Genomic DNA, 14,370 nt, shown 5'->3' on the forward strand with positions numbered 1-14,370 from the left:
TTCATCTACTGATGGACACTTAGGTTGCTTTCATATCTTGGCTATTGTAAATAGTAATGCAGTAAACATAGGGGTGCATCTGTCTTTTTGAATTTGAGATCATGTTTTCTTTGGGTAAATTCCTAGGAGTGGAGCACTGAAGGTTTTTGAAGAAACTTGGACAGTCCTTACGCAGACAGCATTTAGGAAAAGTTTATTTGGTAGTTTGTCCAGCATAGGTTGGAGGACAAAGAAAGAAATTGCAATTAGACTGAAGAGTTAGAAGGCTTTTGATCATGAGAAAATGGAAATGATAAAGCAAAGAGAAATCAGCAACTCTCTGACACAAGACTCTTTAGGACTTTAGCCCTGAAAATGTGGAATAATGAGCCATTTTAGAATGTCCTACAAAGACTTCAGTTTCCAAGTGGGAAATGTTCTGTTTGCAGATCACAGATGCTCTCCTGGGCCCAGTGCTGACTCTTCCCAGCTTGCCTCATCAATGTTGATTACTCCCGAAGGATTCTTTACCCTGAGGTACTCCAGATCCTGCCACTTAAGAAGAGTCTTTCTGGCAATATTGTCCCTGAAACTTCCCTTACCTTTGCCAAGCTCCTTATTTTGCCTCTGCATCATCTAATTTTGATGGACTCCTCCTTGCATGATTTATAGTATTCTCCATTTTGGCTTTGCTCCTGGGTTTTTCTTTAAAATCTTGCTTTCAGATACTGCTTAATCTGTGAACCAATCCTAAAGATTTCTAAACCTACACCACAATTTTGGTCCTGCCTGTCAGAACCTTTCCAATCCCAGGAGGAAATTTGGTTGCCTCCCATGTAAATCACATTTATACAAATACGGAAAATTAAAACAATTTTCTTAGGAGAGGCAATATGTCCTTTATTCTTCTTAGTGTCTACTCCAACAGTAGAATGTTTTGTCAGTTTTCTCTTTCTCATTGATTTTAAGCAATTCGATTGGTATGTACCTCAGTTTTCTTTGTGTGTGTGTATGTGTTTATGCTGCTTGGAATTCATTGAAATTCTTGGGTATGTGGATTTAACAGTTTTCATTAAATTTGGAAATTTTTCTATTGTTATTTTATCCAAAGTGTTCTGCTTTACCTCTTTTTTCTTTTCTGGGACTCCACAGTTACGTGTGTGTTAGATACTGTGTGCTTGATATTGCTCTGCACGTTAAGGAGGTTTTATTCACTTTAATTCAGTATTTTAAAAAAATATGACTATGTTTCAGTTTAGTTAGATTCCATTTTTGTGTCTTTAAGTTCCTGGTCTTTTCCTCTGAGATACTGCACTGAAGTTTCAAAGGATGGGGCTGCCTGTTTTGGTGGCCAGTCTGCCCAGTGTGATGCCTCAGGGGTGAGAGCCTTACAGAGCTCTGTGGTGTGGGCTGTATCCAGTGGGGCAAAGATATTGGTGGGGCCTCTTCAGAGAGCTGCAGCACGGGGGCAGAGGGCGCTGCCACAGCACGGACACAACCCACTGAGCCAGGGGTAACAGGCCATGCCAGTTGGTTTGGAAAGCAGGACATCAAACAGAAGAGGATCATTCTTGAGCTTTCACTTTAGTGAGTTTTCCCTATTAGGTTTTGTGTTGACGTAGTCCTACTGCCCCTTTCTTCCTGTTTCTCTCTTTTGGAATGGGAAAGCCCTTCTTAGGTCTGTCCCACCATTGTATTTTGGATGCACAGTGATTTGTTTGGTTTCACAAATTCACAGCACAGAGAGGACTTTGTCTCAGGATGAATTACATCCAGAGTCTTACCCATAGCTGATTTAGATGATATTTAGATGAAACTTTGAACTTAGACTTTAGGGTTGATGCTGGAATGAGTTAAGACTTTGGGGACTTTTGAAATGTATTTTGGGTATTTTGCATTTGAGAGGACATGAATTTGAAGGGGCAGGTGCAGAAAGTTATGGATTGGGTGTTTGTATGTCTACCAAATTCATATGTTGTAATCCTTACCCCTCAATGAGGTCATGCTTTTGGGAGGTGGTTAGGTTCTGAGAGTATATGTCTCATCAGTGGGATTTGTGCTTTTATAAAAGAGACCCAGGTGAGAACACAGCAAGAAGTAGGCCATCTGTGGCCAGGAGGAGGGCCCTTCTCAGATGCTGAATCTGTCAGTGCCATCAGCTTGGATTTCCCAGCCTCTAAAACTGCGAAAAATAAATGTTTGTTTTTTAAGCCACCCATCCTGTGTATTTCATTATAGTGGCCTGAACAGATGGAGATGTTGGGTAAATGTTATTGTAAAGTATTTCAAAAGAAAGATACCAAAAAAAATCTTGCTATTTGTAGTTTTTCTTCTTTGAAAAGTAGGCATTATTTATGTTTAAAAGAAAGTGAGAAAAATATTTTTATAGATAATGTATAGTCTAATACTATGCGAATGAATGTTGAGGAAAAAAAGTAGAGGAGAAGGTAATGCAAAAAGGAGAGAGTAGAGAATAGAAAGGTGAAGTCTCTGTCTAAGATTCTCTCTTATTTCAAATGTTATATTTGAAGCTCACAGGTACCTCTGAAAGGAGGACCTACTTAGTCCTAACTGATGAATGAATGCCTTTCCCAGATTTAGCAATGGAGATGCAGAAGCTTAAACACAAGATTTTTTTGTTGGTTTGCAGCTCAGTTATTTTCACCCAAGAAGAAGGGAGGAAACGCTGAAATGAGGAGGAGGAGGAAGGCAGGCTGGAGTCAAACATAGGACAGTGGACTCAGTAATGATATGTTCCTTGGTCTGCAACACTTACTCTCTCAGGGTCAAGCACCCAAAGGTTGCTTTGATTTGATGCTCTTTTTACCCCAGCAATATGCGTTGATGTTCTCAGATCTTCTCAGAAAATATTTTTGCTAATTTTCTTCTCAGTGTGAGAAAGGAATATACAATTGAGGAAATAAAGAAACACATGAACAAGTATGGTAATACTGCTTCACTGAAGCTAAGGATAGAGTATAAAATTGTAATATTAAAGGAAAAACAGTTTGGGACCAAAGAGTATTTTAGCTTACTGCTTTAAGGTAAGGTTCATATTTCTTATTTAAGACTTGGAAGGAGAAATGTTTTCATCTTGTCCAAGTGGTTCTATGTTATATTTTAATGGAAAGAAAAATAATTACATTCTGAAGTGCATAGAGTAAGTATGGAGATTTTGGGCAAGAGTGGCAAATACAAATGTTTCAAATCTCAGAGAACTTCCCTTTTTGTGGCCCCCAATAAATGCTTTCTCACAAAGACAATATTACTGAAAGTCTTGGAAACTGTAGCCTAAAAGAGCAGTTTTGGAAGAGTAAACACTAAATAGCCAAACACAAAAATCATTGATTTTTTTTTTAATTTGAAAGGTATTTTGTCCCCTTTGACCATGTCCAGGAGAAGGGACAAAGCATTTTGAACTGACATACAGTATCACTAATTGCTGAGCTAATTAACAGAGCTGTGGCAGAGAACTTAGAATACAGACACCAAGTTACATTTCCTTAGAGGGAACTTGATAATTGTTAGGGATTAAGTTTGGTGTCCTGCTTGTGTCTTGTTCTACCTCTCTGCATCTAAATCGGTTCAGACAAAAAGATGGTGCACCACCAAGTGAATGAAAACAGGATGCCCTTCCTTGCTAGTCCCCTCGTTGTGTTTAGGTTTGAAGAAAGAGTCTCTTCCTGCAGCTTATTTGATAGCACAGTGGAAGGTAAGACCCATTTGTATCATGAAAATAGATCTAATCAGTATTTTGAAAAATTATTAATTAAATTAATTGCATTATTATTTTTTAATGTGCCTAGCAGTGAGCAATTAGATGCATTTTGATTTTTAAAAATGAAACGGAAACGGTTTTTCTTTCCATCTTTCTTCTTTGAAATAGTAGTTGCTCAGAATATAGAGATCCCTGTGGTGGTCTCAGACAATGTGACTACAACCTCAAAATAAGAAATGCAGCTGAAAATCAACTCCCTCAAATAAGAAAGCATCAAAGAAAGTTCAGGGTAGAGTGCTTTCCTGAGTCACACAGCTGTTAAAGTAAAAGACTGGAAAATGATAAGAAATCCTAGTTAGAAATACCCCAATTTTCTAACCCTGCTACAACTCCTTTCTGTTGGCAAATGATTACTCTAGTTTATTCTAAGGCATGCAATAGTATTACTTAGTTTTTAGGTATCACTTTTCATTTTCAAGTCGCTTTCTCACGTTAACTAATTGGTGTTGCACAGGCTCGATTAATTGATAGCACAGTCGAGGACAAGGATGGATGGCAGTTTCCTTTAATGCCTTTTTATGACTTAGTGGCAAGAGAGTGGAAGAGTTGCAAGTGAGCATCTTAATGCACAGACATGATTAAGTTGTCTTTTCTCCCTCAAAATATTATCTAAAGGTAATAAAAAATATATTTTCCTCTACCAATCCCCAAACTCACTGAGAATATGATTACATTTTATCAGCTCATCCCATTCCCTAACTTGATATTTAAAATTTTTTTCATCATAACCTATTATCATCTCCTTTCCTGCCTTTAAGAAGGTGGGAAAACATCTTTATTTATCAGCTAATTTGATTTTAAAGAAATGGCTTTGCTCTCAATTTTTAGTCAGTATTCTCTGGAGCTCTGGCATTCTCCACCTTAATCAGAAACAAGTTATATCTGGGTTTAGGAATAAAGTGTGAATTGTTGAGTCTCCAATATGTAACACGACAGGCCCTTGAATGCTACTCGGTAACCCGCAGATTCAAATCTTACAGCAATACTTTGAATACCAGAGCAAAATGTGCTTCTTGATATATCTTTCTTCATAAACTCAAAATTAAAGATGATACTTGGATATAATGTGGGAACATAAGACAAACTAATTTTCTGGGTAGACAATTGTATTTGATTTGGATTGTGCTGTTATGGTATTATGGAATATCCAAGATTTGAAGATAAAGTTATACTGTTTGTTGTATACTTTAGATCATGCAATATTGCTTCACTGAGTTGAGTTAGAATTTTAGTTGAAACGTAGCATTTTCTGTAAACAAGGGAATGTTTTCAGCAAGGTTGCTTCCTAACAAGAACAATTTTCATCCGAATGTGTACTGTTGGCATTCCTGTAAAGCAGCAGCAGTAATCCAGGCCATCGTCAGGGACTGTTATGCCTAGTGAGGCTCGAAGGACTCAGCTTCATAAGAACCGATCATTTCTTGGGTCCCTCCTTCCCTCCTTCCCCCTTCCTTCCTTCCTTTTCTCCCTTTCTGCTCTTTTTATCTCCGTCTCTATTTTTTTTTAGAAGGAAAGACAGTAGATGAGAGAAAAGGATGGAGAGAGAATGAAACAGAGGAATACTGCTCCTCAGGGGCTAAGTGGCATAGAAAAGTGAGATAGGGAAAGGGAAGATTCAAGGTGAAGTGGGGTCTTGGTCTGGGACTGAGAGGATGGCTACTTAGATGTAGTTGTCAATAGACAGAACCTCAGTTCGGGACCTGGCAGGCTCACGGGCAGTGGGACTTAGTAGAAAAGGCAGTGATTGGTTTCATAAGTGCAGGAATGCTAGTAACCCATTGGGAATTGTCATTCAACAGTGTCACCTCTTGGTTCTATGTAATAAGCAGATCAGAAATATTTCCAAGAGCCATTTTATTGAAGCTATACAAAGTTACAACATCCCCCTTTGTGTGAGGCACCCCTTAAGGTTAAATCAGAAATCCTTCAACTCTGGGACACAGATCATTGAGCAAACTGCTAAGAGAACTTCCACCTAACCGTGGGTATAGTGGCTTAAAAGTTGGTGGAAGAGCAGCTGTGGCTATTGGCCTTTTGGCCCATGTGAGTCTGACAGGAGTGGGAAGGTCCTCCTGACAAAAGGCAGAATCATTTTCCTTGCACGGGAAATGGGATTTTGCTCAACAACATCTGCTGTAGGGTCATCGGAAATGCAGGAACAGCCTTTTGCCCAAGTCTCTAGCTGTGTTTTGTGAATCTTGGCAGGGTATTGAATCCCGGTCATCCTACTCTCAAACATTCTAGACCAGTAGTAATTTAAATAAACCATAAGTTATGCACAGGCTGGACTTCTGAAAGCACCAAATGACTGCTAAGCTCTTGTCTGCCTGTTTCAGTTCCCAGGAGGAAAAACCCAAAATTTGGCCAATTACTCATTTTACATCTCCAGAAACCCATATGATTATTGTGATCAATATTCTTTCCTGCCATGTGTTCCAATCAAAAACACTTTTTTCAAGGTATTCTTAGATTGGGTAAAAAGTTCAAATGCAGATTTTGCTGTAACATCTCTCTGTAAGTTCTTTAGTAGGAGGTGGGAGAAGGTATCAATGAGGAATTTTCTGTGTCAGGTTGTGTCATCATAATCTGAGTTTAATTTTCAACTTCATATATTTCAACAGTCAATTCTGCTCATTTCTTTTGAGAAATCAACTAATGATCATTTTCCTTTTTTTATCAGTTACTTACAATGCATCTTTAGATGCTATCATTTCCAGTACAACCAGCAATACAAATACTATGGTACTAGCATGGAGAGAGAAATCAAAAAAGCATCTTAAAGTGACATCCTTCAACATTGCCCAGGGCATTCATGCTTTTGATTACCACTCTCGGCTCAATTTAATTGGTATGTAAAATAAATCATGGTAACTATGAGGGCCTCATCAACAGTCTGGGATGCATATTTGTATGCATGGAGCCTCTCCACCTTGTTGCTTTATGGCCAGGGAGACCAACTTGAGCAGCTCATATTTTATTGCCTGAGAATGTCTAATAATGATGCATTATGATGGGCAATGTATATGAACTACATAGGAGTGAAACTATGAGGAAGTGCCCCAATGCTTTAATTAGTGTTTTTATTAGAATTGGTGGGAGATGTAAAATGACATAGAGAAATAAGACAGTTTGTGCAGCGTCTGCTATTCTGCCATCTTTGTAATTCAAATACATCATTTTCCCTGCTACCACATACACATGTGTGCATATGCACACACACATACACCCACATGCAAACACACAATATCTGCGAATCATAGAACATTTTCACCTTTCAAGTACAACCTCTAATGCTTTTTGAAAAATTTCAGATTATCCTAAACTAAAGCTTTAGTTTGCTATATGAGAGTTCTTTTTTTTATATAAAAGAGTACATTTTACCTGAGGATATAAACCATAAATATTTTCAGGCATTAACTATTTAAATAAAATATTTAGACATTTTGAAAGCTGATAATTTGATATGTATGATATTAATTCAGGTGTTGTAAAAAACGATATCATTAAAAAATTGACAGTGTTGTTACAGAAAATGAACATACATGGTGGAGTGGGTCATATTAATCTTCATTCAATAATTATCCTTTATAGAAATAGTATTGATATCAACGAGAGGGCTGAGTCTCTGAAATCCCTAACAAAGTTGCTACTCATGGTAAAAGATAATTTGACTATGAATCTAGGAATACGGCAACATCAAACTTTCAAGGAATTTTGTAGATTTATTAGAGGAGACTGAGAGGTTAGCAAATTGACTTTGGGACTCATTATCAACCATTTCATAGATTCATTGATTACTTATTTCAACACCATTATGCTGACCACTAATTTGTGCCTGGCAGAGTGCTGGAAAAACAAGGATATGTAAACATGGCCCCAGAGTCAGCCCCAAAGAAGGGAGTGGTGAAGAGGGCTCTACTGAGTTTCCACAGTGCTAAAGAAGCACTGTGCCCTCTGCTCTTGATGTGCCCCCTGGACCCAACCAATTCATGTGCAAGATACCTTATTCTTTCAATAGAGCAGGTCAACTTACTGCTTGCTTGCTTGCAAATATACTAGATGGTATACACGAAAGTGAAAATCATTTGTTTCCTTATACTTTTTCATTAATTTGGAAACAAACTTTAAATGTTATTTTATTTCTTTCTTGCTCCTGGGATAACTTTCACATGGTCTACATTCCTAGGCTGTTTTGGCTGGAGAGGCGAAATATCAGGACTGGGTAGCAGGTCTTTGTGCCCCCCTGGTTGGGCTGCCGGTTGCCTCCTAGATGGGACTGTATTGTCCTTTCACCTCAGGCATACTCCTTCCAGTGACAGAACTCATGTCCTATCACCCTGGGCAATGAGAAGCTTCTCCTCCTTCAAGGAAGGGTACTTTAGTGCTTAGAAGGCATTTATCAGCCTATAGATATGTGATATACTCATTTAAAAAAAATGCTATGTGTTATTCATGTTATGAAAAACATCATTTTCTTTCTGATTTCTAATTAGCAACTGCTGGCATTAACAATAAAGTTTGCCTTTGGAACCCCTATGTTGTCTCTAAGCCAGTTGGTGTCCTTTGGGGTCACTCAGCCAGTGTAATAGCTGTCCAATTCTTTGCTGCAAGAAAACAACTTTTCAGCTTCTCCAGTGATAAAGTAAGTGACATTGTGCATTTATTTATTTAATTTATTTAATTCTGCTTCCCCAGTCCCTACCCAAATCTATCTTTGGTCCTCAATTCTTCTAAGAGATGGCATGGATTTTAAAAATATACTGACTAATTACAATGTCTTTGGAATTCGATATTTGGAAATGATATTGAATAGCAACTTAAGAATAGTCCTGGACAACTGGACGAAGTTTTTTATTAAATTTTTTAAAACCATCTACTCATAGATTTAATTTTATTGGGCACTCAATAGGTCACATCTTGAAATTTCCCAAAGTTCTCACTAATTCAATAGAAAAAAACTGAAACGGGATGAGGAAATGCTGTTTTGGTAAATCACAATTGACATAGACAATTAGCTTTTGTTATTGTAATACTGAAGAGAGTAAGTTGGAAATCAAAGTTAATATAAAGAATTTCAAATAGATTAAGAACATCTCAAGTATATCAGTCTGTTTTTGTATGATGATATTATTGGGATACGTTAAATACAGTGGAAAAAAACGTAACACTAGAACCACACAGTACAGGTTGAATCCTGACCGATCATTTACTACTTATATTCTTTTAGGAAAAATTTCTTAATCTCTAGTAATCTTGTCATTGCCTTAGTGAAACTTCCACCTTATATAATACCTGATTTACTGATCCAATTAACATGTGACAGATTTCTAGACACTTGGTTGTGAAGAGAAGGGGAGGGCAATAGACTTATTGGGGCAGCCTGTTGAGACTCTCAGTGAATCTTGCTTATTATTTTGTTCTAAAGTGATATGTGTATAAGTAAAATTAAATAGAAATTCATATTCAACTCTTTAGCTTCACCCCATCTGTAAATTCGGCCAAACTTGCTTACTTTATTGTATTATCATGTAAATCTCCCTTTCCTTTAAACTTCACCAATCAACTACCAATTCTGGATTCTACCATCAAAATGCAATTACCAGCTTCACCTCTCCTTCTTGGCTGTCACTGTTCTGATTCAAAATCTCATCTTCTGTTGCCCAAAATATTGCAAAGGTTTCCTGGCTTGTCTCCCTACTTTCACACTGGTCTGACTCCACCCTCCACTGCTAATTAAGTGGTTTGTAGGAAAAAATGTTCAATATATCATCTTGCACTTAGTCAAAATATCAAGTCTAAAATTCCCACGTATTTATACAAAGCCCTTCCCCTGTCTCCCCATCCCACTCCACTTCCTGCTTTTTCTTCCATCCATTTAGCGCTCAGGCCTCCTCAGACCTTCAGCTGTCCTGCCTGTGCTGCCCGTGACTCTGCAGCATGCTCTCCTTCTGCCTTCAGTTCCCTTTCCTGCATGATCAATTGGCAAATGCCTAATTATCCTCAACATTTCAGACTTTTTGGAGTCTTTCATGCAGACCTGGGTGTTTCTTTCTCTGCACTCCTGCTGCACCTGTGTCTCTCATTAGAGCATGAATCCTGTTGAGCTAAAATTGTTAATGTGCTTCTTCAAGCAGTCTCCTTTCACCCCGTATACTTAGTATCCATCAAAGTGCTTGGCATCTTGTAATGTTTGTTCAATGATTATTTGTTAGCAATTTGAAGAGAAGACATATTATTGTGATTCTAAAGTACCGAAGAAACTCAGAATGAGACCTTTCTTGATGCCCAGGTCATATTTAGTTGTTCTATTTTTTGAGATCTTTTAGTGCTTTGTTCTAATTTTTATTATTGAATTTAAATAATCTCACTTGTATACTCAAGGGTTGTCTAGGTACATTGTATCTTAAACTAGATTATGAGTGCTTAAAGGCAAAGATAATTTGTTGCATTTGTTTTTGTGTTTCCCAGGACCTAGCATATATTAATGTATCTGTTGAATGTGACGTATACAATAGTGTACTAAGAGGATGTACGTGAAGATTCATAACTATACGACTTTTGAATTGTGCCGTACACATAGCAGGTCCTCAATAAATCTTAGTTAAATGAATAAATCCTTATCAATCATAAATATGAAAGGAATAACAGGCATTTTATCATAGAATTTCCTGGAAGGTTTTAGAACTTTAAAAGCAAGTGAAAAAAGCGCCTTAGAGTCAAAATTGATTGTGTACAGCTATCATCAATGTTGATACTACCTGACCTCTTGTGAGGCCATTTTATCATTCTATTTTTGCTTTGACTTTTAAATCATTACATTATAATAAAGCTTGTCATACTGTCTTTCACATTAGTTTAAATCCACTTCACTATGATAAATGCATAATAATCTCAGTCTGTATGTCTTCACAACAGGAGGGCTTTCTGCTACCAGGTTAAACCTTTCCTTTATTGCCGTAAAATTTGTGATTGTACTGGGGTTAAGTTAGGGAACAGGGAGCATGTTTTAGTCAATGGGCTGCTAAATTAGGTGATTTTCACACCAAAACAACTTAGATCTAAATAATTTCCTCCAAAAATGATCCAAGACCAGTTCTTTTTTTGAAGATTGCTCTATTGCTACTTTCTAGTGATGATTAAACAATAAGTTTATCCCTATAGAATGTGGTATCATAACTAAACAATGGTTCAATTGCATTTTGCTTTGGACTACTAAACTGTCTCCTAAAATGGCAGTCACTGATGGCAAGGACTTGCTGAGAACCAGTAACTTGGTCGTTTGAGGAGGAATCACCACGGAAAGTAAAAAGATTTTCAAAACTTTGGGGAAATCTCTCTGCTGGGGTTGGCATTCCAACCAGGGAGCCTGATTCAGCTTGTCTGTTGCTCCTAACTCTTCTCTCCTGGGCTACTATAAGATCCATTTGTAATTTAATCCTTTGTTTGAGGTTCTGATTTTTCTTAGAGCCTGGTTCCAACATTGTAGACCCAGGATTGGTAAAGGAAACACAAAGTCAGACTTCTGTGTTGGTGACTACATCTTATCTGCTTGTCTTCCTTTCACTTCTGCACACCACCCCTCCACAACTTCCTTCTGTCCATCCAGAAACAAACCCAGTGTCATTTTGTCAAATAACACAAGTAAATGGAATCATGCCCTTAAGTAAAATTATAAATAACAAAACATACAGTACAGATAGTGAATATTCCTCTTGCTCACTTACGCTTCCAATCAATTTCTCTCCCAAAACATAGCTATTAACATTTGATGTGTAACTTCTCATGTTTTTATTAAATACTTAATATATTACATATTATGTTATAATAATATGTAGGATTATATTATTATATATGTCATCCTATGTGTATGTGCAAATACAAGGTAGTATTTATTATTCGTTTTTAAACGGTTCCACAGTAGGCATATTTTTCTGCAACTTGCTTTTCTTTAAACAGTATCTCCTGGAGACCTTTCTGTGTTAGTACATAGATCTGAATTTTTACCTTCTATTAGTAATTCATAGTATGAATGATCATAACTTAATTATTCAGTTACCTATTGATTATGAGAGATCTCATTTCAAATTTTTTCTGTTATACACACACACACACACACACATCTTTAAGACTACAGTAGTTGATTTTTTTGTGAAAAGTTCCTGGAGGTAAGTTCCCAGAGGTGATCCTACTGAGTCAACAGGGATGCTCTTTATAAAGGATTTTTGTAAATATTGTTGTTGTAGAGCCAGAAACATTGTACAATTGGTACACTCATTAGAGGTGTACAGAGATGCCTGTTTTCCCACACTTTGGTCAATAATGGATACTATTAATCTGTTCAGCGTTTTTTGTGAATCTATGGTCAAAAATTAGAATGAATTTATTTTTCAGATTTCTTTATCATTTGTATTTCTTGTGTATGCATTATCCAATTATGCCTTTTAACTGATTGACTGGACTGTCTTTTACTTATTGATATGTAGTAGTGTGAGAAGTACTTTGTCCATTTCAACATATGGTACAAATATTTTACCTCTTTCAGCCATGTATCTTTTATTTTTCTTATTCAAAAGTTTTTAATTTTTAAGAAGTTGAGCTTAAAATTATTTTCTATATGGCTTTGGATTTTGTATCTAGCTTAGGAATGTTTTCTAAAATTTTTTATTAAGGTATTATTGATATATACTCTTAAAAAGGTTTCACATGAAAAAGCGTGGTTACTATATTTACCCATATTATCAAGTCCCCACCCATACCCCAATGCAGTAACTGTCCATCAGTGTAGTAAGATGCCACAGATTCACTATTTGCCTTCTCTATGCTACACTGTTTTCCTCGTGATCCCCCACACCATGTGGACTAGACGTAATACCCCTCAATCCCATTTCCCTCCCTCCCGACCCACCCTTCCACACCCCTCCCCTTTGGTAACCACTAGTCTCTTCTTGGAGTCTGTGAGTCTGCTGCTATTTTGTTCCTTCAGTTTTGTTTCATTGTTATACTCCGCAGATGAGGGAAATCATTTGGCACTTGTCTTTCTCCACCTGGCTTATTTCACGGAGCATAATATCCTCTGGCTCCATCCATGTTGTTGCAAATGGTAGGATTTGTTTCTTTCTCATGGCTGAATAGTATTCCATTGTGTATATGTACCACACCTTTCTAATCCATTCACCTACTGATGGACACTTAGGTTGCTTCCATATCTTGGCTATTGTAAAAAGTGCTGTGATAAACATATGGGTGCATATGTCTTTTTGAATCTGAGAAGTTGTATTCTTTGGGTAAATTCCAAGGAGTGGGAATCCTGGATCACATGGTATTTCTATTTTTAGGTTTTTGAGGAACCTCCATATTGCTTTCCACATAGTTGTACTAGCTTACATTCCCAGCAGCAGTGTAGGAGGTTCCCCTTTCTCCACATCCTCGCCAGCAGTTTTTGTTCTTAGTCTTTTCAATGCTGACCATCGTAACTGGTGTGAAGTGATATCTCATGGTGGTTTTTGTAAGATGAATTCTAGCCAAAATAAGCAGGTGATGAGAGGCAATAAAGGACCAGGCAGTTTATTTGAGTGCAATTCCTGGGTGATGTTCCCCGGTCTGGGTATTACAGGCCAGGGAAGTCACACCCAGTCAGGGAGATGGGGGCTTATAAGGGGTTAGGAGGGGGAGGAGTGCGCAAGCTATCCTAGAGGGCATGGAGAGGTATGATTGGCTAAAGGTGACATAATAGACAACTAGAAATTTTTTTCCTTCCAAGATGGAGGAGGCTGACATCCCGGTCTTAGTTGGCACATCAGAAGGATGGAATTCAGGAAGAGCTGTCCCCTTTCCATATAAAGCATGGACCTTGGGGTCTGGTCTGTTCTCCTTTTATGGTATCTCTCTGTTCTGTTTGCATGTCCTTGTTTTTCCTTCCTCCAGCCTAACATTCTAGCCTTTTGGTCATAATGGGCGACAACTATATCTGGCTGCTTCCGGCTGACAAGGGGCATCGTGTGGGTTTGAGGCTGGTATTAGGCCAAAGGAGGGGGTTCATTGGGAAGAACCCCCATCTGGTTGGTGTCCACCCAGGTCATCTGGGTTAGCCGCTGTTGGAGGAACCTGAGGACACAAGGGGCAACTAAGAGTAAACTACAAACTGTTATTAAGGGGCTCAGTGTGGGCATTAGCCAGGCCATTATGGGGGACTGGAATTCTGGATCGAGTTTACATCTCAATGACTAGTATTAGGATTTAGTATAAATAAGACTGCATTATTGAAACAATACTTTTCTCTAAAATAACCTTCATTTTTATTACAAGTAGCCAGATTAAGAAAATAATTAACAGTTGGCTTGATTATTTGCATAAGTGCAACAAGAAGAGCAATTGATTACATAGGCTCTTTTAAATATGCTTTGCTGGAACTTTTTATAAGGAATTTCAGATTGGACTTGTAAAAGCTTCCTGAGGCTAGAAAGCCAAGCCAGACTTACCATCAGGTTGTGCCTGCAGTACCTGTACATTTGGGTGAATTCCTCTCTTCTTGAGGTTCTCAAGACATCCCTGAGGTTCCTGCACCTGCCAGGAAGTAACTTTCTTTACTCCCCTGGTAAGGCTGCTGGGAACTC

General features: G+C 37.8%; 1 protein-coding gene across 1 annotated transcript in view; it reads left to right on the plus strand.

Annotated features, from left to right (window-relative positions):
- Window positions 1–14,370, plus strand: part of WDR49 (WD repeat domain 49) — a 144,430-nt gene that overhangs the window by 46,393 nt on the left and 83,667 nt on the right. Inside the window, exons 5-6 of the mRNA XM_073230429.1 lie at window positions 6,438–6,605; window positions 8,251–8,399. Coding sequence (XP_073086530.1) covers window positions 6,438–6,605; window positions 8,251–8,399 — 317 coding nt within the window. The remainder of the gene's footprint in view (window positions 1–6,437; window positions 6,606–8,250; window positions 8,400–14,370) is intronic.

The sequence above is a fragment of the Manis javanica genome, chromosome 3, assembly GCF_040802235.1.
Source record: "Manis javanica isolate MJ-LG chromosome 3, MJ_LKY, whole genome shotgun sequence".
In the NCBI taxonomy this organism is placed as follows: domain Eukaryota; kingdom Metazoa; phylum Chordata; class Mammalia; order Pholidota; family Manidae; genus Manis; species Manis javanica.